The sequence below is a fragment of the Pseudophryne corroboree genome, chromosome 4, assembly GCF_028390025.1.
Source record: "Pseudophryne corroboree isolate aPseCor3 chromosome 4, aPseCor3.hap2, whole genome shotgun sequence".
Lineage (NCBI taxonomy): Eukaryota > Metazoa > Chordata > Amphibia > Anura > Myobatrachidae > Pseudophryne > Pseudophryne corroboree.
This window is the reverse complement of record NC_086447.1, coordinates 408,857,746-408,882,314: the sequence shown is the minus strand read 5'-3', so window position 1 is coordinate 408,882,314 and position 24,569 is coordinate 408,857,746. Positions and strand designations below refer to the sequence as shown.

The window sequence follows — 24,569 nt, the reverse complement described above, 5'->3', positions numbered from 1 at the left end:
GACGCTGAGTGGATTCAGACGCTACTGGTGTACACTGCCGCTCTTGATAACTGATAATGGACACGGACGCTCACCAACGGACACGGACGCTGAGCGACTTCCACGTGTATGCAGACGCTAAGGCCTGCGACTCGGTCTGGGCGGGTATATATCCAGTGCACACAACCGCAGCATCTAAGCTGCGACCGAGTACCCTCGTGGTAGCGTCTGAGCCGGAAGTGAGGTCATTCAGTTCATGAAACGAGAGACACGAGGGAACTGGCCATGAACTCGGAGGAGGGGTGGCCAGGAGAGTGTCTGAATCCCCCTGTTGACTTAAACTCCCAGGATCGCAGCCTCTACCTAGTCCTGGCGCCTATGATCCCCGGAGCGTAGCGCTGTCACACTCGAGATGTTCGGCGCATCAACACACTGTTTGTAGTCTCCACCAAATCAGTGTAGCTGTGTCCTGACCCCTCTAGTAAGAGGAAGTCCATAGACTCACCGTCTCCCCATGCTCCGGTCACAGCCTGGTTACGTTTGCTGGACCTGCTAGAACATCCGACACAGACGCCCGTCGAGACAGCACTGATACCCGAAGGTAAGCGTTGTTGCGACCCGGTGGGGAGTTGTTGGAGCGACTCTTTCTAATATGCCTTTAAGACGCTGTTATAAAACATTATAGTATATACATATATAACATATACATATATAACATTATATACATATATAACATTATAGTTAAAAAACATTATAGTAAGTCTATAAAAATAAAGTAATGAAAACTTGAGGCTGCTCTCACAGCAGCCCTGTGACCATGCGGCTTCCTGCCGCACCAAGCAAAAAACTGATCTGACTGAGTCAGTGGGCGGGACTATATAGGGGAGGCCCCAATTCATCCTGGGAGGCCAGAAAGCTCGTGACCGTGTTGGTGCCATTTTCGCTTTCGCTCGACAATATCCCAATGTTATCCTGTGGATAATCCTGTGGACCCAGCCAGAGAAATATTTTTTTCCACAGTGAACAGCTTGTGTGTCTATTGGACTGATCACACTGTTGACTCCCCACACAGCTTTGCACAAAGAAAGCTGTGCTGAAGTACAGAATCCACAATGAGCCCTGTGATTCCACCAGCGACCAAATCGCATTTCCCATTATAAGTATGGGAAATGCAATCTGGTTACTAAAAAAAAAAATTGAATCATACAAACTGCTCCTAAACCCATTTAATACATTCAGGTGGTACTACAATAATGTGGCCATTAATAGGGTTGTGCCAAATGTGCACACAGTGCATATGCAGCACATATACCCTGTGGGTGAAGAACCAGAAGCCCCACAACCACTGTGACCTGACATACGTTGACGCCACCATCCACAGCACTGCCCACTCTAATGAACATAGCATGCAACTACATTCATTTACAGTGGGCAGTGCAGGTGGCTGACCGCCCATGTGCTTTGCCCCCTCCTGACTTCTCTGTCTCCCTCAGTGCCTGCTGGTGAGAAGCTGCTCCATGGCCTGGAGCAAAGAAGGTACTTTAGCAGCATAGTATGAACACTGTTATAGAGGAGTAATGATGATTCACAGCAGCTGGGGGGGATATTGAGGAGGAGGAATGATGTGTATGAATGGGGAGAGGATTCATGATGAGGAATGAGGAGTTGGCATGAAGATGATGATGATGATGAGGAGGAGGAGGAGGAGGGGGAGCAATGAGAAGGAGAAATGATGATGATGCACAGCAGCTGGGGGGGGGGGTGATGAGGAATGAGGAGAAGAAGAAATGCAGAGAACTAGGAATGAGGAAGAGGGGAAATGAGGAGGACAAGCTCTACTGTGCAGTGTAATGTGTATAAGAGGCTATACTGTACTGTGTAGTATAAACTGCAAAAGGAGTACTACTGTGCAGAGTAACAGGAATAACAGACAGTACTGTGCAGTGTAATGTGTATAAGAGGCTATACTGTTATGTGTAGTATAAACTGCAAAAGGGGTACTACTGTACAGAGTAACAGGAATAACAGACACTACTGTGCTGTGTAATGTGTTTAAGCGACACGACTGAATGGAATAATGTGAATAATGGAGACTACTGTGCAATGTAATGTAAATAACGCACAGTGCTGTGTGGCGTAATGTGAATAACGGACACTATTGTGCATGTAATGTGAGTTACAGACACTACTGTGCAGGGTAATGTGAGTAACGGACACTACTGTGCAGTGTAATGCCATGCCCCTTCCCCATGAAGCCATGCCCCTTTATTTTTGGTACAGGCTATCCCTGTTTCAAGTGTGTGTGTGTGGGAGGGAGGCACCAATTCTCTTTCTGGCACACTGCACCAAAATGTCTAGTTACGGCACAGCCAACAGGTACTGAATATGCTTATGGTCCAGCTACAGTACACATCTGATGTGTGCATGCATTGCAGTATAGAAGGTGGAGTTCCACAGAACATGTATTATATTCACTAGAGATGAGCGGGTTCGGTTTCTCTGAATCCGAACCCGCCAGAACTTCATGTTTTTTTTCACGGGTCCGAGCGACTCGGATCTTCCCGCCTTGCTCGGTTAACCCGAGCGCGCCCGAACGTCATCATGACGCTGTCGGATTCTCGCGAGGCTCGGATTCTATCGCGAGACTCGGATTCTATATAAGGAGCCGCGCGTCGCCGCCATTTTCACACGTGCATTGAGATTGATAGGGAGAGGACGTGGCTGGCGTCCTCTCCGTTTAGACACTTGATTTACTAATTTTGGGGAGCATTAGGAGTACTCAGTAGTGTACAGTGCAGAGTTTTGCTGATAGTGACCAGTGACCACCACTTTTATTTATAATCCGTTCTCTGCCTGAAAAAAGCGATACACAGCACACAGTGACTCAGTCACATACATACCATATCTGTGTGCACTGCTCAGGCTCAGGCCAGTGTGCTGCATCATCTATATATATTATATATCTGTCTGACTGCTCAGCTCACACAGCTTATAATTGTGGGGGAGACTGGGGAGCACTACTGCAGTGCCAGTTATAGGTTATAGCAGGAGCCAGGAGTACATAATATTATATTAAAATTAAACAGTGCACACTTTTGCTGCAGGAGTGCCACTGCCAGTGTGACTAGTGACCAGTGACCTGACCACCAGTATATAATATTAGTAGTATACTATCTCTTTATCAACCAGTCTATATTAGCAGCAGACACAGTACAGTGCGGTAGTTCACGGCTGTGGCTACCTCTGTGTCGGCACTCGGCAGCCCGTCCATAATTGTATATACCAGTGACCTAACCGTGGTTTTTTTTTCTTTCTTTATACATACATACTAGTTACGAGTATACTATCTCTTTATCAACCAGTCTATATATTAGCAGCAGACACAGTACAGTGCGGTAGTTCACGGCTGTGGCTACCTCTGTGTCGGCACTCGGCAGCCCGTCCATAATTGTATATACCACCTAACCGTGGTTTTTTTTTCTTTCTTTATACATACATACTAGTTACGAGTATACTATCTCTTTATCAACCAGTCTATATATTAGCAGCAGACACAGTACAGTGCGGTAGTTCACGGCTGTGGCTACCTCTGTGTCGGCACTCGGCAGCCCGTCCATAATTGTATATACCACCTAACCGTGGTTTTTTTTTCTTTCTTTATACATACATACTAGTTACGAGTATACTATCTCTTTATCAACCAGTCTATATATTAGCAGCAGACACAGTACAGTGCGGTAGTTCACGGCTGTGGCTACCTCTGTGTCGGCACTCGGCAGCCCGTCCATAATTGTATATACCACCTAACCGTGGTTTTTTTTTCTTTCTTTATACATACATACTAGTTACGAGTATACTATCTCTTTATCAACCAGTCTATATATTAGCAGCAGACACAGTACAGTGTGGTAGTTCACGGCTGTGGCTACCTCTGTGTCGGCACTCGGCAGCCCGTCCATAATTGTATATACCACCTAACCGTGGTTTTTTTTTCTTTCTTTATACATACATACTAGTTACGAGTATACTATCTCTTTATCAACCAGTCTATATATTAGCAGCAGACACAGTACAGTGCGGTAGTTCACGGCTGTGGCTACCTCTGTGTCGGCACTCGGCAGCCCGTCCATAATTGTATATACCACCTAACCGTGGTTTTTTTTTCTTTCTTTATACATACATACTAGTTACGAGTATACTATCTCTTTATCAACCAGTCTATATATTAGCAGCAGACACAGTACAGTGCGGTAGTTCACGGCTGTGGCTACCTCTGTGTCGGCACTCGGCAGCCCGTCCATAATTGTATATACCACCTAACCGTGGTTTTTCTTTCTTTCTTTATACATACATACTAGTTACGAGTATACTATCTCTTTATCAACCAGTCTATATATTAGCAGCAGACACAGTACAGTGCGGTAGTTCACGGCTGTGGCTACCTCTGTGTCGGCACTCGGCAGCCCGTCCATAATTGTATATACCACCTAACCGTGGTTTTTTTTTCTTTCTTTATACATACATACTAGTTACGAGTATACTATCTCTTTATCAACCAGTCTATATATTAGCAGCAGACACAGTACAGTGCGGTAGTTCACGGCTGTGGCTACCTCTGTGTCGGCACTCGGCAGCCCGTCCATAATTGTATACTAGTATCCAATCCATCCATCTCCATTGTTTACCTGAGGTGCCTTTTAGTTGTGCCTATTAAAATATGGAGAACAAAAATGTTGAGGTTCCAAAATTAGGGAAAGATCAAGATCCACTTCCACCTCGTGCTGAAGCTGCTGCCACTAGTCATGGCCGAGACGATGAAATGCCAGCAACGTCGTCTGCCAAGGCCGATGCCCAATGGCATAGTACAGAGCATGTCAAAACCAAAACACCAAATATCAGTAAAAAAAGGACTCCAAAACCTAAAATAAAATTGTCGGAGGAGAAGCGTAAACTTGCCAATATGCCATTTACCACACGGAGTGGCAAGGAACGGCTGAGGCCCTGGCCTATGTTCATGGCTAGTGGTTCAGCTTCACATGAGGATGGAAGCACTCAGCCTCTCGCTAGAAAACTGAAAAGACTCAAGCTGGCAAAAGCACCGCAAAGAACTGTGCGTTCTTTGAAATCCCAAATCCACAAGGAGAGTCCAATTGTGTCGGTTGCGATGCCTGACCTTCCCAACACTGGACGTGAAGAGCATGCGCCTTCCACCATTTGCACGCCCCCTGCAAGTGCTGGAAGGAGCACCCGCAGTCCAGTTCCTGATAGTCAGATTGAAGATGTCAGTGTTGAAGTACACCAGGATGAGGAGGATATGGGTGTTGCTGGCGCTGGGGAGGAAATTGACCAGGAGGATTCTGATGGTGAGGTGGTTTGTTTAAGTCAGGCACCCGGGGAGACACCTGTTGTCCGTGGGAGGAATATGGCCGTTGACATGCCAGGTGAAAATACCAAAAAAATCAGCTCTTTGGTGTGGAGGTATTTCACCAGAAATGCGGACAACAGGTGTCAAGCCGTGTGTTCCCTTTGTCAAGCTGTAATAAGTAGGGGTAAGGACGTTAACCACCTCGGAACATCCTCCCTTATACGTCACCTGCAGCGCATTCATAATAAGTCAGTGACAAGTTCAAAAACTTTGGGTGACAGCGGAAGCAGTCCACTGACCAGTAAATCCCTTCCTCTTGTAACCAAGCTCACGCAAACCACCCCACCAACTCCCTCAGTGTCAATTTCCTCCTTCCCCAGGAATGCCAATAGTCCTGCAGGCCATGTCACTGGCAAGTCTGACGAGTCCTCTCCTGCCTGGGATTCCTCCGATGCATCCTTGCGTGTAACGCCTACTGCTGCTGGTGCTGCTGTTGTTGCCGCTGGGAGTCGATGGTCATCCCAGAGGGGAAGTCGTAAGCCCACTTGTACTACTTCCAGTAAGCAATTGACTGTTCAACAGTCCTTTGCGAGGAAGATGAAATATCACAGCAGTCATCCTACTGCAAAGCGGATAACTGAGTCCTTGACAACTATGTTGGTGTTAGACGTGCGTCCGGTATCCGCCGTTAGTTCACAGGGAACTAGACAATTTATTGAGGCAGTGTGCCCCCGTTACCAAATACCATCTAGGTTCCACTTCTCTAGGCAGGCGATACCGAGAATGTACACGGACGTCAGAAAAAGACTCACCAGTCTCCTAAAAAATGCAGTTGTACCCAATGTCCACTTAACCACGGACATGTGGACAAGTGGAGCAGGGCAGGGTCAGGACTATATGACTGTGACAGCCCACTGGGTAGATGTATGGACTCCCGCCGCAAGAACAGCAGCGGCGGCACCAGTAGCAGCATCTCGCAAACGCCAACTCTTTCCTAGGCAGGCTACGCTTTGTATCACCGCTTTCCAGAATACGCACACAGCTGAAAACCTCTTACGGCAACTGAGGAAGATCATCGCGGAATGGCTTACCCCAATTGGACTCTCCTGTGGATTTGTGGCATCGGACAACGCCAGCAATATTGTGTGTGCATTAAATATGGGCAAATTCCAGCACGTCCCATGTTTTGCACATACCTTGAATTTGGTGGTGCAGAATTTTTTAAAAAACGACAGGGGCGTGCAAGAGATGCTGTCGGTGGCCAGAAAAATTGCGGGACACTTTCGGCGTACAGGCACCACGTACAGAAGACTGGAGCACCACCAAAAACTACTGAACCTGCCCTGCCATCATCTGAAGCAAGAAGTGGTAACGAGGTGGAATTCAACCCTCTATATGCTTCAGAGGTTGGAGGAGCAGCAAAAGGCCATTCAAGCCTATACAATTGAGCACGATATAGGAGATGGAATGCACCTGTCTCAAGTGCAGTGGAGAATGATTTCAACGTTGTGCAAGGTTCTGATGCCCTTTGAACTTGCCACACGTGAAGTCAGTTCAGACACTGCCAGCCTGAGTCAGGTCATTCCCCTCATCAGGCTTTTGCAGAAGAAGCTGGAGGCATTGAAGAAGGAGCTAAAAGGGAGCGATTCCGCTAGGCATGTGGGACTTGTGGATGCAGCCCTTAATTCGCTTAACAAGGATTCACGGGTGGTCAATCTGTTGAAATCAGAGCACTACATTTTGGCCACCGTGCTCGATCCTAGATTTAAAGCCTACCTTGGATCTCTCTTTCCGGCAGACACAGGTCTGCTGGGGTTGAAAGACCTGCTGGTGACAAAATTGTCAAGTCAAGCGGAACGCGACCTGTCAACATCTCCTCCTTCACATTCTCCCGCAACTGGGGGTGCGAGGAAAAGGCTCAGAATTCCGAGCCCACCCGCTGGCGGTGATGCAGGGCAGTCTGGAGCGACTGCTGATGCTGACATCTGGTCCGGACTGAAGGACCTGACAACGATTACGGACATGTCGTCTACTGTCACTGCATATGATTCTCTCAACATTGATAGAATGGTGGAGGATTATATGAGTGACCGCATCCAAGTAGGCACGTCACACAGTCCGTACTTATACTGGCAGGAAAAAGAGGCAATTTGGAGGCCCTTGCACAAACTGGCTTTATTCTACCTAAGTTGCCCTCCCACAAGTGTGTACTCCGAAAGAGTGTTTAGTGCCGCCGCTCACCTTGTCAGCAATCGGCGTACGAGGTTACAACCAGAAAATGTGGAGAAGATGATGTTCATTAAAATGAATTATAATCAATTCCTCCGCGGAGACATTGACCAGCAGCAATTGCCTCCACAAAGTACACAGGGAGCTGAGATGGTGGATTCCAGTGGGGACGAATTGATAATCTGTGAGGAGGGGGATGTACACGGTGATATATCGGAGGGTGAAGATGAGGTGGACATCTTGCCTCTGTAGAGCCAGTTTGTGCAAAGAGAGATTAATTGCTTCTTTTTTGGGGGGGGTCCAAACCAACCCGTCATATCAGTCACAGTCGTGTGGCAGACCCTGTCACTGAAATGATGGGTTGGTTAAAGTGTGCATGTCCTGTTTTGTTTATACAACATAAGGGTGGGTGGGAGGGCCCAAGGACAATTCCATCTTGCACCTCTTTTTTCTTTTCTTTTTCTTTGCATCATGTGCTGATTGGGGAGGGTTTTTTGGAAGGGACATCCTGCGTGACACTGCAGTGCCACTCCTAGATGGGCCCGGTGTTTGTGTCGGCCACTAGGGTCGCTAATCTTACTCACACAGTCAGCTACCTCATTGCGCCTCTTTTTTTCTTTGCGTCATGTGCTGTTTGGGGAGGGTTTTTTGGAAGGGACATCCTGCGTGACACTGCAGTGCCACTCCTAGATGGGCCCGGTGTTTGTGTCGGCCACTAGGGTCGCTAATCTTACTCACATAGCTACCTCATTGCGCCTCTTTTTTTCTTTGCGTCATGTGCTGTTTGGGGAGGGTTTTTTGGAAGGGACATCCTGCGTGACACTGCAGTGCCACTCCTAGATGTGCCCGGTGTTTGTGTCGGCCACTAGGGTCGCTAATCTTACTCACACAGCTACCTCATTGCGCCTCTTTTTTTCTTTGCGTCATGTGCTGTTTGGGGAGGGTTTTTTGGAAGGGACATCCTGCGTGACACTGCAGTGCCACTCCTAGATGGGCCCGGTGTTTGTGTCGGCCACTAGGGTCGCTAATCTTACTCACACAGCTACCTCATTGCGCCTCTTTTTTTCTTTGCGTCATGTGCTGTTTGGGGAGGGTTTTTTGGAAGGGACATCCTGCGTGACACTGCAGTGCCACTCCTAGATGGGCCCGGTGTTTGTGTCGGCCACTAGGGTCGCTAATCTTACTCACACAGTCAGCTACCTCATTGCGCCTCTTTTTTTCTTTGCGTCATGTGCTGTTTGGGGAGGGTTTTTTGGAAGGGCCATCCTGCGTGACACTGCAGTGCCACTCCTAGATGGGCCCGGTGTTTGTGTCGGCCACTAGGGTCGCTAATCTTACTCACACAGTCAGCTACCTCATTGCGCCTCTTTTTTTCTTTGCGTCATGTGCTGTTTGGGGAGGGTTTTTTGGAAGGGCCATCCTGCGTGACACTGCAGTGCCACTCCTAGATGGGCCCGGTGTTTGTGTCGGCCACTAGGGTCGCTAATCTTACTCACACAGCTACCTCATTGCGCCTCTTTTTTTCTTTGCGTCATGTGCTGTTTGGGGAGGGTTTTTTGGAAGGGACATCCTGCGTGACACTGCAGTGCCACTCCTAGATGGGCCCGGTGTTTGTGTCGGCCACTAGGGTCGCTTATCTTACTCACACAGCGACCTCGGTGCAAATTTTAGGACTAAAAATAATATTGTGAGGTGTGAGGTATTCAGAATAGACTGAAAATGAGTGTAAATTATGGTTTTTGAGGTTAATAATACTTTGGGATCAAAATGACCCCCAAATTCTATGATTTAAGCTGTTTTTTAGTGTTTTTGGAAAAAAACACCCGAATCCAAAACACACCCGAATCCGACAAAAATAATTCGGTGAGGTTTTGCCAAAACGCGTTCGAACCCAAAACACGGCCGCGGAACCGAACCCAAAACCAAAACACAAAACCCGAAAAATTTCAGGCGCTCATCTCTAATTTATTCACACTTATGAACATCATCAGTAAACATACTTTACTACCACATTTGTTCAGCCCCATAATTTTATAAAACTTATATTTATCTTTGAAAAGCTTCTTTCATAGTTCATGTTGTTGATGATGAAGAAAGGCATACAACTGTTTCAAAGTAATGCATTTAATTCGGTGATAGCACTGGTTTATATCCACAGATCAATGTATGTGGTTCCATAATTATAGTACTCTCTGTCTGATCGTGTTACATAAAAAAAAACCCTTTATCGAGAAGTACTTTGTTGTCCATATAGGCCAGGTGCTAGGAAGGCAGGTGCATATGATGCTTTGCATAGCATTGTTTTTATGTTGTATAGTAATTCTTATTTAATTGGGTGGAGAGACCCAACATCACAGTCACAGATGACAAAGAGATGGAAGTGATGCCATCATAGATAAAGTAGTGTAACATATTATTCTAACTAGTCTGTTTCTGTATGAGTAGCATTCATGGTGAGTGTGAGCCCAGGCTTACTAAGATAGTATTGATGTTATCTTGTACTTAATTGGCAATATGTTAAGCTAAGGACTGCTAGTAGAGATACTGTACAGAGAGAGAGAGTAAAAGAGAAACATGGTGAGACAAGTTGTGCATAAGAGGTTAATGAAAGCTTAACAGAGCTGTAGAAACATTATACGTATGCATCTACACCTAACATGGAAGAGGTACTGTATGACTGGACTAGAACCGATCATTCTCATGTAGGCAAAGCTATGTATGTCACAGAACTTTGGACAATGAAGAGTTGGATATAAGCATAGATACTCATGTTTGCAGGCAAATATTTTGCATGCACTATAGGGGAGGTGCAAGTGTGCACCGATGATGATGATGATGATGGCTAGTAGCAAACCAGGAATATACATCAGCTTGGGTGCACCGCAAGATACGTACAACTCTTCCTATGGATGAGTATATACATTTTTCTCCATGCACACAGTGCAGGTTCACATATGTCCAATTTGAATTTCCATGCAAAACTGAATCAGGCACTTTAAGGACATTTACCTACATCCTAGTACTACTGTAGCATGCATGACAGTAAAGCTTGCTACAGTAGCACCCTACCTGACAAAGCTGTCAAGTGAACTGGGTGAGCAAGACTGGGTAGCAAGGAAGCCTGAGCAAGGTGAAAGAGCACAGAAGTCTAAAACATATGTACAGTAATAGCAATGCCTATAGAGGAAGAGACACATTTAAATGATAAAAGATTAACTGGATGCTGGGAAATTAGCAGAGTTGCTACAACGAGTAGAGCACACACAACAGCTAGAAAATTATCCCCAACTCAAGGAGTATAAGCTCTATTCCATTTTATTGCTACTGCTAAGTTTGTGCAAGAAGTGTTCAATAAGAGTACACACTGAATGCACCTATGGGGCTTCATATACATTGCATGTATATATATATAAGCATAAAAACCCCTTACAAAAGTCTCTTATCCCACAGTTAATTAAAATAATGAATATATTCAAATGTGCATGTTAAAATAGTTGTTCTTCCTCAGGGCTGCCATCGGAAATTGTGCTCTCTCCTTCATCCTGTACCTCATGCTCTTTCCCGTCTTTATTTTTCTGTTCTCTCCTAGCTCTCCCTCTTTTCCCTCCTTATTATTCTCTTTCTCCCCTCCCTTTTAGCTAACCGCTCTATCTCTCTCATCACCCCCACTGCTGCTCTCACTCTCTCCACTTTCCTGTAGTTTTACATTTAGTGATAGAGCTGCTTAGGCTAATCATAGCAGCTGCAGGACAGCCAGCCAATTGTCAGATCCAGCAGATAGGCCTCGGCCGATAAGATCAAGCTCAGTATGCAGACCCGATTTCATTGGCTGCTGCTAATCTGTCAGTTTGTAATGATTAGTCCTGCCTTTTTTAACAGGCTCTGCTGCTGCTGTAAGTAGGCTGAACAACTGCAGTTAGTCCCTATACAGGGTTGTGTGTGACTGAGGCCTCCCCTGTGTGCTCCTAAAACTGCAGCATTGATGAGGAGTCTGTAATGCCTGTTCCCACTACTTCTCTGACCCACCTCACTCCTTCTCTGGACCGCCCCACATCTACTCTGGTCCACCCCCAATCCTCGTTTGTACCGCCTAATACCATTCTGTCCTACCCCCACTCCTTGTCTGTCCCGACCCCACTCACACTATGGCCATTAGATGCACGGAGGTGCAAAGTACAGTGCAGTGCTCCAAGTGGATAGGACAGAGTAGGCAGGAATAGTAAATATGTCACCCACACGCCTCCTTAATCTAGCTCTGTGCAGCTCAGTACCAGGGGCAGGCCCCCGTTTCTGTCCATTTCCGGGACTATATTCCGACAGTAAATATACCCCCAATCAGGGGTACTAAGGGTTGATTTTCAGTAGCTGGAAGAAACTGTGACTTTAAAAGTTTGGCAGGTGAGGCTTAGTGTTACTTGTACAGAAAATGTTTGTTCTGACCCTGTTTACGTGGTTACCTTTAGTGGTCCAGTATCCTTCTCCTTGCTCAAAGACATACAGTACAAGTGGAATACATACTATTTTCCGGCGGCCGGGATGCCGACTGTCAAGATACCGATGGCGGCATCCCAGCTGCCAGTATGCCGGTAGCGAGGTGAACGCTAGAAAGCCTCTTGTGGGATTGCTGCACTCACCACGCTGTGGGCGCAGTGGCTCGTTGTGCTCGCCACAGGTTATATTCTCCCTCTATGGGTGTCGTGGACAGAGTGAGAATAGCCTGTGGTGCTGGCATTTTGTCGGCTGCATTTTATCGCCTGTCGGGATTCTGGCATCGGCATTGTGACCGCTGTGATCCCAACAGGCGGTCTCTTGATTGCCTCTCGTACAAGTAGTTTAACTGAATTCTGACTAAGGGGGGGATGCAACAGACTGTGATTTTCTTTTTAAACGGGGACAATTCTGGCGGGTTGTAATTACCTGTATTTATCAGAGAGCAACTTGCCATAAAATCACCTGTCACATACCATAATGGAATATGTCTGATTTTAACTCACTATCCCAAAGTTTGCATTTGCTGGAAATGTGCCAGAAATTTTAGAAGCAATGAGGTGCCTCTGGCTGGTGAGAAAGCTGCCAAAGGTTCTGTCATTCCATTTTAAATGAATGGGTACACCTATAATACTGAAAGAATAACTTAGAGAGCCTTTCTGTAGCACAGCTTTGTGTACGGGAGGTGTAGTTGGGTTGGGTATGCGTGACCGACGGTCAGCATACCTCCACCGGGAACCTGGCAGTAGAATGCACAGGTTCTAGTCCCACTCTATGGGTGTTGTGGACAATCACGAGTGGGAATAGTCCCTGCTAGTCATCAATGCCGTCTGTTGGGACTCTCAGGGGGTGGGATGTAGGGGAAGGTGGAGACCGCCGGTCACATAACAGCATCCCGTGTAGTCACAGCTGCTGCATTTTATATAATATAAATTAGGAAAATGGCCTTTGCATGGCCAATCGACAGTCCCATATCAATCAAATGGGTCATCTAGACCCACACCCTGCCAGCAGGATGTGGACGATTTACTCACTTCACCGGAAACCAGGAGAATTTAGGAATATCTTGGAACTTCCAGGAGGGTAGGCATGTGTGCTTTTGTCATGTCTGTGTTTAATGCAAAGAATGATTAGTACAATAATGTTTATTTTTTTCCTTGATTTAAATTATTTTGGAGCATGCACTATAGGGGAATTAGGGAAAGATTGCTCATGCATTACATGGCCGCAACTAGGGGGGGCTAAGGGGCCACATGCTTCGGACACAGGGCTCTATATACCCACTGCGTGTGTCTGTCCTCCAGCGCTGTGCACCTCTGCCGTCAGCTTCCCCTCTGCCGATCTGACTGTGCCACCCATCTAGCCTGTGTGAAGTCTGACCTAAGCAGAAAGGAGCCAGAGAAGCCAGAAGTGCACCTTGCCGGCGCACTATGGCTGACTCGGAGGTGAGGGTGAAGCTGCAGTTTGGGAAGTGAAGGGGAGCTCTCTGGCGGGTTCTCCTCCCTAATTCATTCTCATCTCAGGTACGTATCTCAGGTGGCCAGGGAGGGGTGCCATGGAAGGTGCGTGTGCCCACAAGGTCTACGCACTAGGTGGTGGTGACTGAGAGGGAGCCGACAGCAGTTCCTCCCAGTGCCCCAGTAACCTGTATCCTACAGAACGCTCTGCCACTTACCCTCAGACATGAGGTTATCGCTTATACAGCTACTTTATGACATGCGTTGTTAGGACAGGTCTTGCTGTATAGCTGCTAGAGACATTGCAGTCAGTTGCTGAGCATTGCACTGTACAGTAAAAACCACCTGTATACATAATCTGTATAGGGCATTACAGGTATATGCTTCTTCCATGGCATGCAGTCCCAGCTATTACATTTTCTGATGCTACCTAAATATTTCTGATTCTATTTATTATTTTTTATGGTTTCTGTTTAATGTCATATGCGCCAAATGATAATGCAATGAATTCTCAACATTAAATATCACTATTCTGCCATTTTATGCAGTGGCGCATGCAGGGGGGTTTCCGAGCACCCAGAAACCCCCCATCCACCCATGCTGCATGAGTATTATTAATGGCTGTCTAGCGTCCTCTGCAGCCTGCTGTCTTCCTGGTGGCACTTGTAAGTGCTTAATAAAAGTTTACTTTATTTTAATTATAGTACATATATATCCATGTGAATACATATACACATGTATACATACATATAAACACACACACACACACACACACACACACACACACACACACACACACACACACACACACACACATATAATATATATACATGTGTACATATACGTGTACTGTATGTATGTTTAATATGCTATGTATAAGTATATATATATATATATATATATATATATATATATATGCACACACAAAAAGACATGCTAGTTTTACAGACCCAGCATATACTGGATCACCTCAGTCCCCACCCCCGTGATTGGCTCCACCCAGTTCTGGAAACCCTCCCATGCAAATCCTGCGTTTGCCACTGTTATGATAAAGACTTAACTGTACAATTTGACGGCTTCTCTGCATTTATATAGATAGTTGCCAAAAGGATAAATATAAAAAAGGCAGACTAGATTGGTCAAGAAGTTCAGTACCGTCAAATTCTATGTTTCTATCTAACACTGGAGCTGATACAGGTGGAGGTCAGCTGCACAGACGGACCGGGACTCCATTATACCATTTTTCATTGTGGCATTTTCTAACATCCACTTCCGCATACATTCAGGACACAGATAACCCAAAACAAGCCTTTTTTTTGGGGTGGGGATGCCGAATTACTACTTTGCCCCAGGTGACGTAAATCCTAGTTTCAGCCCTGATGCATATAAAAAATAAAATAAAATAGAGAAATAAAAATAAAAAGGTGACATACGTGCGGTGGGAGCAAGAGATGGTGTGACAAGGTAAGAATATCGCTACGGCAGCATCGGGAGATTTAGATCGATTCTATCAATACATCCAGGGGGGGGGGGGGGGATGTAATAGGTAGAGAATTTGCAAGAGTTCTGTTTTTTTAAAAAGTGGCAATCATTTACATGACAAAACCATGCTGATTTTGCCATGTAAATGAATGCCACTTTAAAAAAAAACAGGAAATTTTTCACTACCTGATTCTCACAGCCTATTACATTCCCCCCACCCTCCTCCCATGTCTCCAAAAATCGCTATACATTGGGCATGAAAATCGATCTTTTCCAAAGATCAGAGCTCTAATCCCATCCCTACATTGTCCTTTGTTTACACTGTTCAGTAGCAGCTAAAGATGCATTGTTCCTCCGTCATAGCAACCACGGTATTACCACAGGGAAAAAAAGCAAATCCAATATCCTTAGTCAAAATATGGATAGATTGTATAAATTCCGAGGTAAAACACTTGGGAACAATGACAAGAGAACACAACATTTTATAAAGCTTTTACTGTTAGACACATTTTACATTAGAATGTTTAATGGTTTGGGGTAAAAAAAATCTATGCTATGTTCATTTTACATCAGCATGGTGTTTTTATGCACGTAAACTGGCACTAGATGGTAGTATTGGATATATGAATAAAATGATTCTACAATTTTAAAGCTATGGAAGCCTGCAAAAATGCTAGTACACCATGGAATCAAAGTTCATTACAACTTTCTCCTATTAAATCATCAATTGATTCGGTTGTGGGCTAAATAAGAAATGTAAGGTCGCTGAGTTTTATAGCTTTCAGTATTTAAATGGCAGAGATCTCACTGCACCAATGTAAAGCTGCCTGCAATTCTGCAGCTATATCCAGCACAGATAAACCTGCTATAGCTGCTTATCTGCTAGATAGAAATATCAACTGCAGCCCGCCCATTCCCATTTCACTGTGCCTTCTAGCAATCAACACTAAAATATGGGAAATACTGCAGACCAATATATTACTAATCAATACTGTATTTAAAGGTCTGATCAGTAAATGTAAGGTACATATGGTGAACAATATAATAATTGACACTACATAAGAAGACTTAACATAAATAATTGGTCAGTAATACTGTATCATTCTTGCAAAATGAGTGGATTAAGTGAAAAAAGGCTTAAAGCTAAATCTTCTCCACTTTTCATTATATAACAGGTGGCATAAACAACTGCTACTTCAAGATACATAGGGGCAGATGTATTAACCTGGAGAAGTGATAAAGAGGTGATAAAGCAGTGATAAGAGCAAGGTGATAACGCACCAGCCAATCATTACGGATTTGAAAAATGACAGTTAGGAGCTGATTGGCTGGTGCGTTATCACCTTGCACTTATAACTGCTTTATCACTTATTTATCCCTTTTCCAGGTTAATACATCTTCCCCATACTTTGAGTAAACAGATGTAGCAATGGCTAAAGCTAAGGTCTGCCTTACTTTGTGCTGGCATAATTGTGCACTTTCTTATCACTGATGTATAAGAAAAGTAGCATCATATTGGCCTAGTGATGTGACTTATGTAAAAATTCTAATCATATACAGTCAGTCTTACATTGATGGAAATTATATGTATGCATTAAATGAAATTACCTTTTTAACTCAATAAATAAGAGGAACAGCAGCGTTTCCTAGCATATGCATCACCTAAGCTCTTTATGGAATTTGTCATGTGACTAGTTCATTGAAAGTTTCTACGTATATGCGCAGCACCGCATGTCCCATACTAAATAGGAAATAGGTGATGTAATTTCATTGCCATCTGACAAAATGTCAAATGGGATCAAAAAAGAAGATTAGAGGGAAACAGACTGGGATGCAAGCCAAACGTCTAGTGACGGAGCAGCGGATGCTCATCTCACTTTTAATTGGAAGGCACTAGTCTAGAGGAGGACTGTGTAAATGAATGTCATCTTGGAAGACATCATTTCAAAAAACAATAAGCGGACAATTTATCATAGTGCTGCAGCTACATAGCTGGTTACATGGAACGAGGGGAAAAAAATCAGACTGCTGGCTGTTCTGTTTTTGTGCAATTTACACACCTGCTACCCAGCTGAGAGAGCATGTAGCCTGTGCTGCCTAATTGAAATGTGATATTGATCTGTTCTCGCTGTAATAATGTTTTTCATACTATATCTAAACATGTAGCACACAATCTATGGCACTTTTGCTTGTTTGTTTTAACAGGGAAAACAAATGACCCACATAGACCAGGATGATATGTAATGAAGCAAATCCAGAGCCATTTCCACAGAGGACCAGATTTCACAAATAAAGATGTACATTTTAGGGAGTACTGAAAGAAGACCAGACAGAAATTGAGGGCAGAAAAATATCTGTGCAATTTTCTGGATTGTTATGTTACTGTGATTGAAATGTATATAAATCATGGCAGTGCCGTAACTAGGCATTTTAGCGCTGTGTGCAAGAAACAGCATTGGTGGCCCCCTATGCAAGACAGGGGCAGTGCGCACCGTAGGCGCTCCCCAAAAATATATAGGGGCGTGGCTTCATGGGAAGGGGTGTGGCCACAAAATAACACCAATTCATACTACGGTGCACAGTAGTCTCCATTATTCAAATTACGCCGCACAGTAGCGCCACTACACCAGGTAGAGCCCCCTTTTACACATTACGGCAGCCAGTCCCCCCTTTTAATACATTACGGCAGACAGCGTCCCCTTTTTACACATTACGGCAGACAGCATCCGCTTTTTACACATTACAGCAGACAGCGTCCCCCTTTTTACACATTATGGCAGACAGCGTCCCCTTTTCACACATTACGGCAGACAGCGTCCGCTTTTTGCACATTACGGCAACCAGTCCCCCTTTTTACACAATACGGCAGACAGCGTCCCCTTTTTACACATTACGGCAGACAACGTCCCCCTTTTTACACATTACGGCGGACAGTGTCCTCCTTTTTACACATTATGGCAGAAAGTGTGCCTTTTTACACATTACGGCAGACAGAGTCCCCCTTTTTACACATTACGGCAGACAGTGTCTCCCTTTTTACACATTACGGCAGACAGTGTCCCCCTTTTTAAACATTACGGAAGACAGTATCCCCCTTTTTACATATTACGGCAGCCAGTCCCCCTTTTTACACATTGCGGCAGACAGCGTCCCCCTTTTTACACATTACGGCAGCCAGACCCCCTTTTTTACACATTGCGGCAGACAGAATAGATAGACAGAGAGATAGATACCATCTCTCCCCGCTGGCTCAGGCTCCTCGGTGCAGGCTCCTCGGTGCTGGCAGATCCCGGGCAGGGGAGAAGGAGGAGGAGGAGGAGGGAGGGGAACTGGAGCCGCAGCAGCACAGTGTAATTGGTAGAGGCGCTGCTACAGCTGTCCCTCTCCTTACGCATTGGCTGCCGGCCGTCACAGTGAATGCTGGGATGAGGGAAACGCATCCCAGCAGTCACAGCAGTGCCGGGCACCCAATGCGGAAGGAGAGAGAGACAGCTGCAGCGGCACCTCTACCAATTATATAGCGCTGCTGCGGCTCCAGTCCCCCTCCCTCCTCCTCCTTTTCCCCTGCCTCCGGCGCTGCTGCTCTCCTCCAGCACGGGCGCACACAGCACAAAACAGGCAGCTTGTATTGAGTCAATTTGACACATTACAAGCCGCTAGCCATTACGCCCTCAGGGCAACTGCGCTGTGTGCCAGGCACACCTGGCATACACGTAGTTACGGCTCTGAATCTTGGGTCCATTGGCATAGTGGGGGTGATTCAGACCTGATAGTAGATGTGCTAAATTTAGCACATCTATGATCAGTCACACTGACATGCGGGGGGACACCCAGCACAGGGCTAGTCCGCCCCGCATGTCAGGCCCTACCCCGTTGTACAAGTACAAAAGCATCGCACTGCGGCAATGCTTTTGTACTGCAGGAGTAGCTCACCACCAACGCATCTCCTGTGCACTGGCAAGGAGCTATTTGTCGCTGCCCGGGTTGCAGCGGCTGCGTGTGACGTCACGCAGTCACCACGTCCCGCCCCTCCCCAAAGGTCAGGGCACGCCTGCTTTGCCTGGACCGCTCCCCCTAAAAAGCAGTGAAACGCTGTCGGCCTGCCCCCTCCTGCCCAGTGACCGCCTCTGCCTGTCAATCAGGCAGAGGCAATTGCAGGCCTAAGACAGACATTGGCTGTCTGCCATGCGCCAGCGCACTGCGGCACCGGCGCACTTCAGACCTGATCGCTGCAGTGCAAACACGCACAGCAGCTATCAGGTCTGAATTCGCCCCACTGTTTCTTTAGATAAATAGTTCTGTCCATAAAATGGGTGCATTATTACATGCCTATGCACACTTACACCGCCTTGCGAAGCGGTACTGGGAGGGTAGTGGCGATTTAACACAGCACGAATACAGTAAAGGTCTGTAACACAGATGCAGCCCATGCAACCATGCAAAATCACTAACATACTACAGGGCAAGGTGAAAATACACATTGATGATGATGACTTGTCACAACCTAGACACACATGCTGCAGATACAAAGGGGGAGACCTCTCAAGAGCTTTTCTGCACTTTTTTTTTTAGGGCAATTTGCTCTGCATATAGGGGGTAATCCAAGTTGATCGCAGCAGGAATTTTTTTTAGCAGTTGGGCAAAACCATGTGCACTGCAGGGGGGGGGGCAGATATAACATTTGCAGAGAGAGTTAGATTTGGGTGGGTTATTTTGTTTCTGTGCAGGGTAAGTACTGGCTGCTTTATTTTTACACTGCAATTTAGATTGCAGATTGAACTCACCACACCCAAATCTAACTCTCTCTGCAAATGTTATATCTGCCTCCCCTGCAGTGCACATGGTTTTGCCCAATTGCTAACAAAATTCCTGTTGCGATCAACTTGGAATTACCCCCCTAGTTCCATGTGTGTATTTCTATTTTATCATACACTAACAAATCTGTGTTTTTTTTTTCCATGTTTAACTAGAGTCTAAGCAACTTATTGTATTCAGACTGCATGTACTACTCATCTAGGAAGTAATCAGTTCTGAAGGAGATGAGGATAGAACCACCAATTGTATAATCATTCAGATCATTAGACTGTTCTCAGGGAAAGCGGTTAAAATACCGCTAGTTGGGATACAGACAATAGCGGATTTCACACTAGGCATGTGAGGCACGTGCCTAGGGGCGGCACTTGCTGGGGGGGTGGCACACCAGGCTGATAAGGGCAAGATAATTATTTTTTTCCCGTCATTACAACTTTAGATATTTATTTAGCAAATGTAATGGGTATGACAATGGGCAGCAAATTGTGGTCCATTAGTTGGTAGTAGGGTGAGGTTGGGGCTGCTTTGGTGGTCTTGAGGTATCCGGACTGGCATCCAAAATGAAGGAGGCAATGATGTGATGAAGGAAAGAGAGGGGAGCGGCGGCTAATAATGTGCCTAGGGGCGGCCTGACCCCTAAATTCGGCCCTGGATCCAGAAGCTTATAATACAGTAGGTTTTTTATTTTGTTGGGAGTGAATATTCTCTTTGTGTTATTGGGGGAAATGTATAAGTTTCTGCAAGTCTCCCCAATGTCTTAAAATGTTAATCAGTTAAAAGGCAAAACCAACCTGATTTTGACTTTTAAAATTATTGCCACTTTGAAACATTGGGCAGTCTCGCCATTAACGTGTTGATTCCTGAAGGCTACTATATTTACCCCATTCCCCCACTGTATGTTAGTGAGGGTTGGGCTGCACGTGATCAAAAATAGATTAAGCCCTCATGGGGATGCAACCTGCTGGTTTGAGCTGTCTTTCCACCCACCTGTTTGAATACAAATATCATTATAAAAATGGTCTAAGATCATTTCAGTGTTCACCGGGTCTTAGACAGGCACTTATGTATGTATGTGACAACGTGGTAGCAATGAAATGATTGTGGCCATGTGACTGGAACCCTGAAGTGGGCGTTTTAAGACTGGTGGGGACCGAGTGCAGATATCTATGCACATAGGCACCTGAAACAAAATACTGCTAACACATGGTGGTTTGTCACAGAGACTCTGGTACTGTGCCAGGACATAGGGTGCTGGCAATATAACATCTAAAATATGGTGTTGGAGCAAAGATGCAGGATGGGAAGAAGATAATTAATCTTTATTAGCTATAAGTTATTTTTGCAGGAAGTAATTTTTGAAATAATATAACAATTTTAAGGATAGTTGTAGTAAATAATTTTGAAACAGTGTATGGTTTTACTTTCACCAAAGCTGAGAGGTATTTTTTCAGAATTTGTTGTTTGGTAAAGCAAAATGGGTATACTGTATTTCCATTAGTGATTAGTGTTATCCTGCCCATGAAAACAGTAGAACAGCTCCCACTCATGTTAGTTGGTGCTTAATACAGAATCCAGTACAGAATAATATATTACTATGGGGTTTTCTATTTATAGAACATAAAGTTAAAATACGAATTAATCCTGAAACAAAACCTTGACTGTGATCTTATTTTTACCTGAACATTTTATATGAATATATATAAGCATTATGATTAAAATCAAAATGTGTTTTCTTATGAAATGGAAAGACGTTTCAATATAAACTAAATAAAACATTATTATTATAAGTCTAAACTATGACTCAGGCTAAGGTTTCTGTGACAAGAGGATCTTTTGAAGACATTGGCATATGTGGGCGGGCAATATGTCCACAATGTTAACGTTCTAGTTTATCACAAATTCTTTAGAAACTATTTTTTTTTTTTTACAAATGAGTCACTTAAGAAACAAAGTCAGAACTGAATAAATCTATTTTGAGAAGTATATTGTTCAAAATGAGTAGTTTAAAGTTACAGGAATGAAACTGAATGATATATTCCATATCCTAGTACAATAACAAGTCTATGGGGATTATGTAGTAGTTTCCGAGATTACAACCAGTTATAAGGCATAAAGCTTTATAATTGATTGCCGCTTTCAGTTTGGCAGTGAATTGTTCTGTAATCTCGGAACCTCTTATATAACTCCCAATGTCTGTTACTTTATTTACTTTATATACTTTATATATCAATGTGACAAAAACATATTAGAGTAAAAATTAGCACAAAAAAAATCATGAACTTGAACTGTATGTCTTTAGCATTTTGATATTGTATAATATACCTTTAATTACTATACATTGGGAAAAAAACATGAAGGGATATTAAATATTAAATATGAACCCTAATGAAATCTCTTGCTTCCTCAAAAATATTACTTTTTATCAGGTTTCTTCCTCTGAAAAACTCTCCGTAGTTGTACTTAGAGAGATCTCGGCACTTACTTATAGCCGGACCTTTCACCAATTCCCCTTGGCACTGCTCGTCTCTCTATAGCAGCAAAGAGCCAACAGAGCATTTCTAATTGAAAGCCTCAGAGCTGCTATGTTTCTAGGGTACCGTATTCTCTCTCATGTTAAAAAATCAACTATAAAAACAAAACCTGACTAAACTGAGGGATATTATCGATAGTTCACATTTTACAAAATACTGTTTAATAATTACTGCTTTTTAAATTCACAAGCATAACGTTGCAGAACTAATATTGAGAATTAAAAATAGATTTCTTATGTGAATTACAGAAAAATACTACCAAACTCAAGCTAAATATACAAACAAATAATTTTGTAATGACATTAATTAAACCTAATACAATAGTTTGCATAAACAAAATGAAATTAAAAATTAATTGTATTTGTATGAAAAAAGAAAAAGTAATGGATGGGTACTTACCGGTGGCCCTGGAGGACCTTCAGGTCCAGGAAAGCCAATATCTCCTACTGGTCCTCGCTCGCCCTAAAATGAAATGATAAAATATTAATAATAGCTGTATCTGTCTATAAGGACATTGCACATTTAAGGCAGACTAGTATTTTGCACATGTAATACACCAGGTCATTGTGCATGCCATTGCTGGGGGTTAGGATAGGACCATTCCCTTCTGTCACCACCTGTGGCCAGGGAAGGGGGGAGTACTGTTCTGTCCTAACAGTGCTAGGAGGAGAAGACAACAGTGAGACTGTGGTGCTGATTATGAGCTGGACTGCAGGTGGAACAGACAAAGGAAGGAATTCTATTAGCAGTAGTAAATTACCACAGGTAATTGATTCCCCCATGGGGTTTTCAATTGTCCCCGATGCCTCCCTACAGCTAGACACACGCTTACAGAGACGATATAATATCTGTGTCTAAAACGGATGCGGTGTGGCTTGTTTTTATATACTGGAAACGGAGGAACCATACTTGGATTTACCTTGTGGTGAACATTTGAGTATCTGGAACTCTGTGGGACCCTTGGAACTATATTGCCCGATGAGTATATGTGTACCTCTGCCACCGGTGATTTGTTATACGTCTTTATCTATGAACGTTTGTGAGTGCATTTAATTTTTAATTACATATTTTCCCTATAAGTGGGTGTCTGCACTATTGCGTTCATTCCATTTTCTAGCATTCTTATTGAATATCAACCGGATTTTGAGAACTATCAAGAGAACTACATGATTTGATGTTTCCGTGTACCAGCAATTTACTGCATGCTTTATAATTTGAACGCTTGTGAGTGCAAAATCTAAACCATTAAAAAGTTTTCTCTTTATATTTGGATGTCTGCACTATTGAGTCCTTTCTTTTCTTGGAGTTTATATATCCCATTGTTGGATTTTTTTGAGGGACTAATTTTGCTTTAAAAAGGATTGTTGCTCCTTCTTCTGTGAACTGTTTTGAAAAAGGAAGGCTGGTCACTACGAATCAGGAGGTTCATCCTATGAGTGATGTTATATATGTAACCATGTTAACAGGGTATGCGCAATTATACATTTGATTTTTGTTTATGCTACATAAATAACTGCCCAATAATCAGCCTGACTCCTGATAACTCAAACCTACTTACATGCTGCATAGGAGACATTTCCTGCATCTTCTCTACTGTCTCCCTACTAACCACTCTCTGTGTATTATACTCTAATAGGTAAAACTACAGAGGACGATTAAACCTATGTTAGGGTCTCCTGCTCTGTGCTGCCACGTCGTCATGGCAATCGGGAGACAAGTGCTAGCGGAGTAACCTGAGCGTAGCTGATACTCCGGTTCGGGTCTTTTGCTGTGCAGTGGTTACAGGCTCTGTGCACGGCAGGGGATCCGGTGCTGGTTTTTGTGCTCACAGTCTGTGAGGTCTGAGTGGGGCGTGGACAGCACCTGCTATATAAACCCTCTTCTCAGTTTAGGCAGATGCTGCTGAATCTTTGTTGGTTAGTCAGTTCCTGAAAGCTAGCTAGTACTGTGTAAACTTTGTATTTGTTTGTTGCTTACTGAAAATAGGCCTTGGGATTTGGTATTACACTCTGCCAATCCAGACCTAGCAGTAAGACTGGAGTCAGTCGTTTAACCTGCTGGGGTTCTTTTGCTACTCTGTGAACCTAGCAAGTTTGCGGCTGTATTCTCAGACTTGCCTGCCAAAATCCTTTCTCACTGTGCAAGGTGTTCAGGTGTCAGTTTAGTGGCAGTAAGCTGAACCAGTGCACTGCAAGTGAGGACTAGGATTGTGGAGACTCTCCTTGT

General features: G+C 44.3%; 1 protein-coding gene across 7 annotated transcripts in view; it reads right to left on the bottom strand.

The window, feature by feature from the left end:
- COL19A1 (collagen type XIX alpha 1 chain) overlaps positions 1 to 24,569 on the bottom strand; it is a 1,277,374-nt gene that overhangs the window by 117,319 nt on the left and 1,135,486 nt on the right. For all 7 annotated transcript variants that reach the window (XM_063916766.1, XM_063916758.1, XM_063916759.1 and 4 more), the window contains one exon: positions 22,743 to 22,805. In XM_063916766.1, the coding sequence (XP_063772836.1) occupies positions 22,743 to 22,805 (63 nt within the window). The remainder of the gene's footprint in view (positions 1 to 22,742; positions 22,806 to 24,569) is intronic.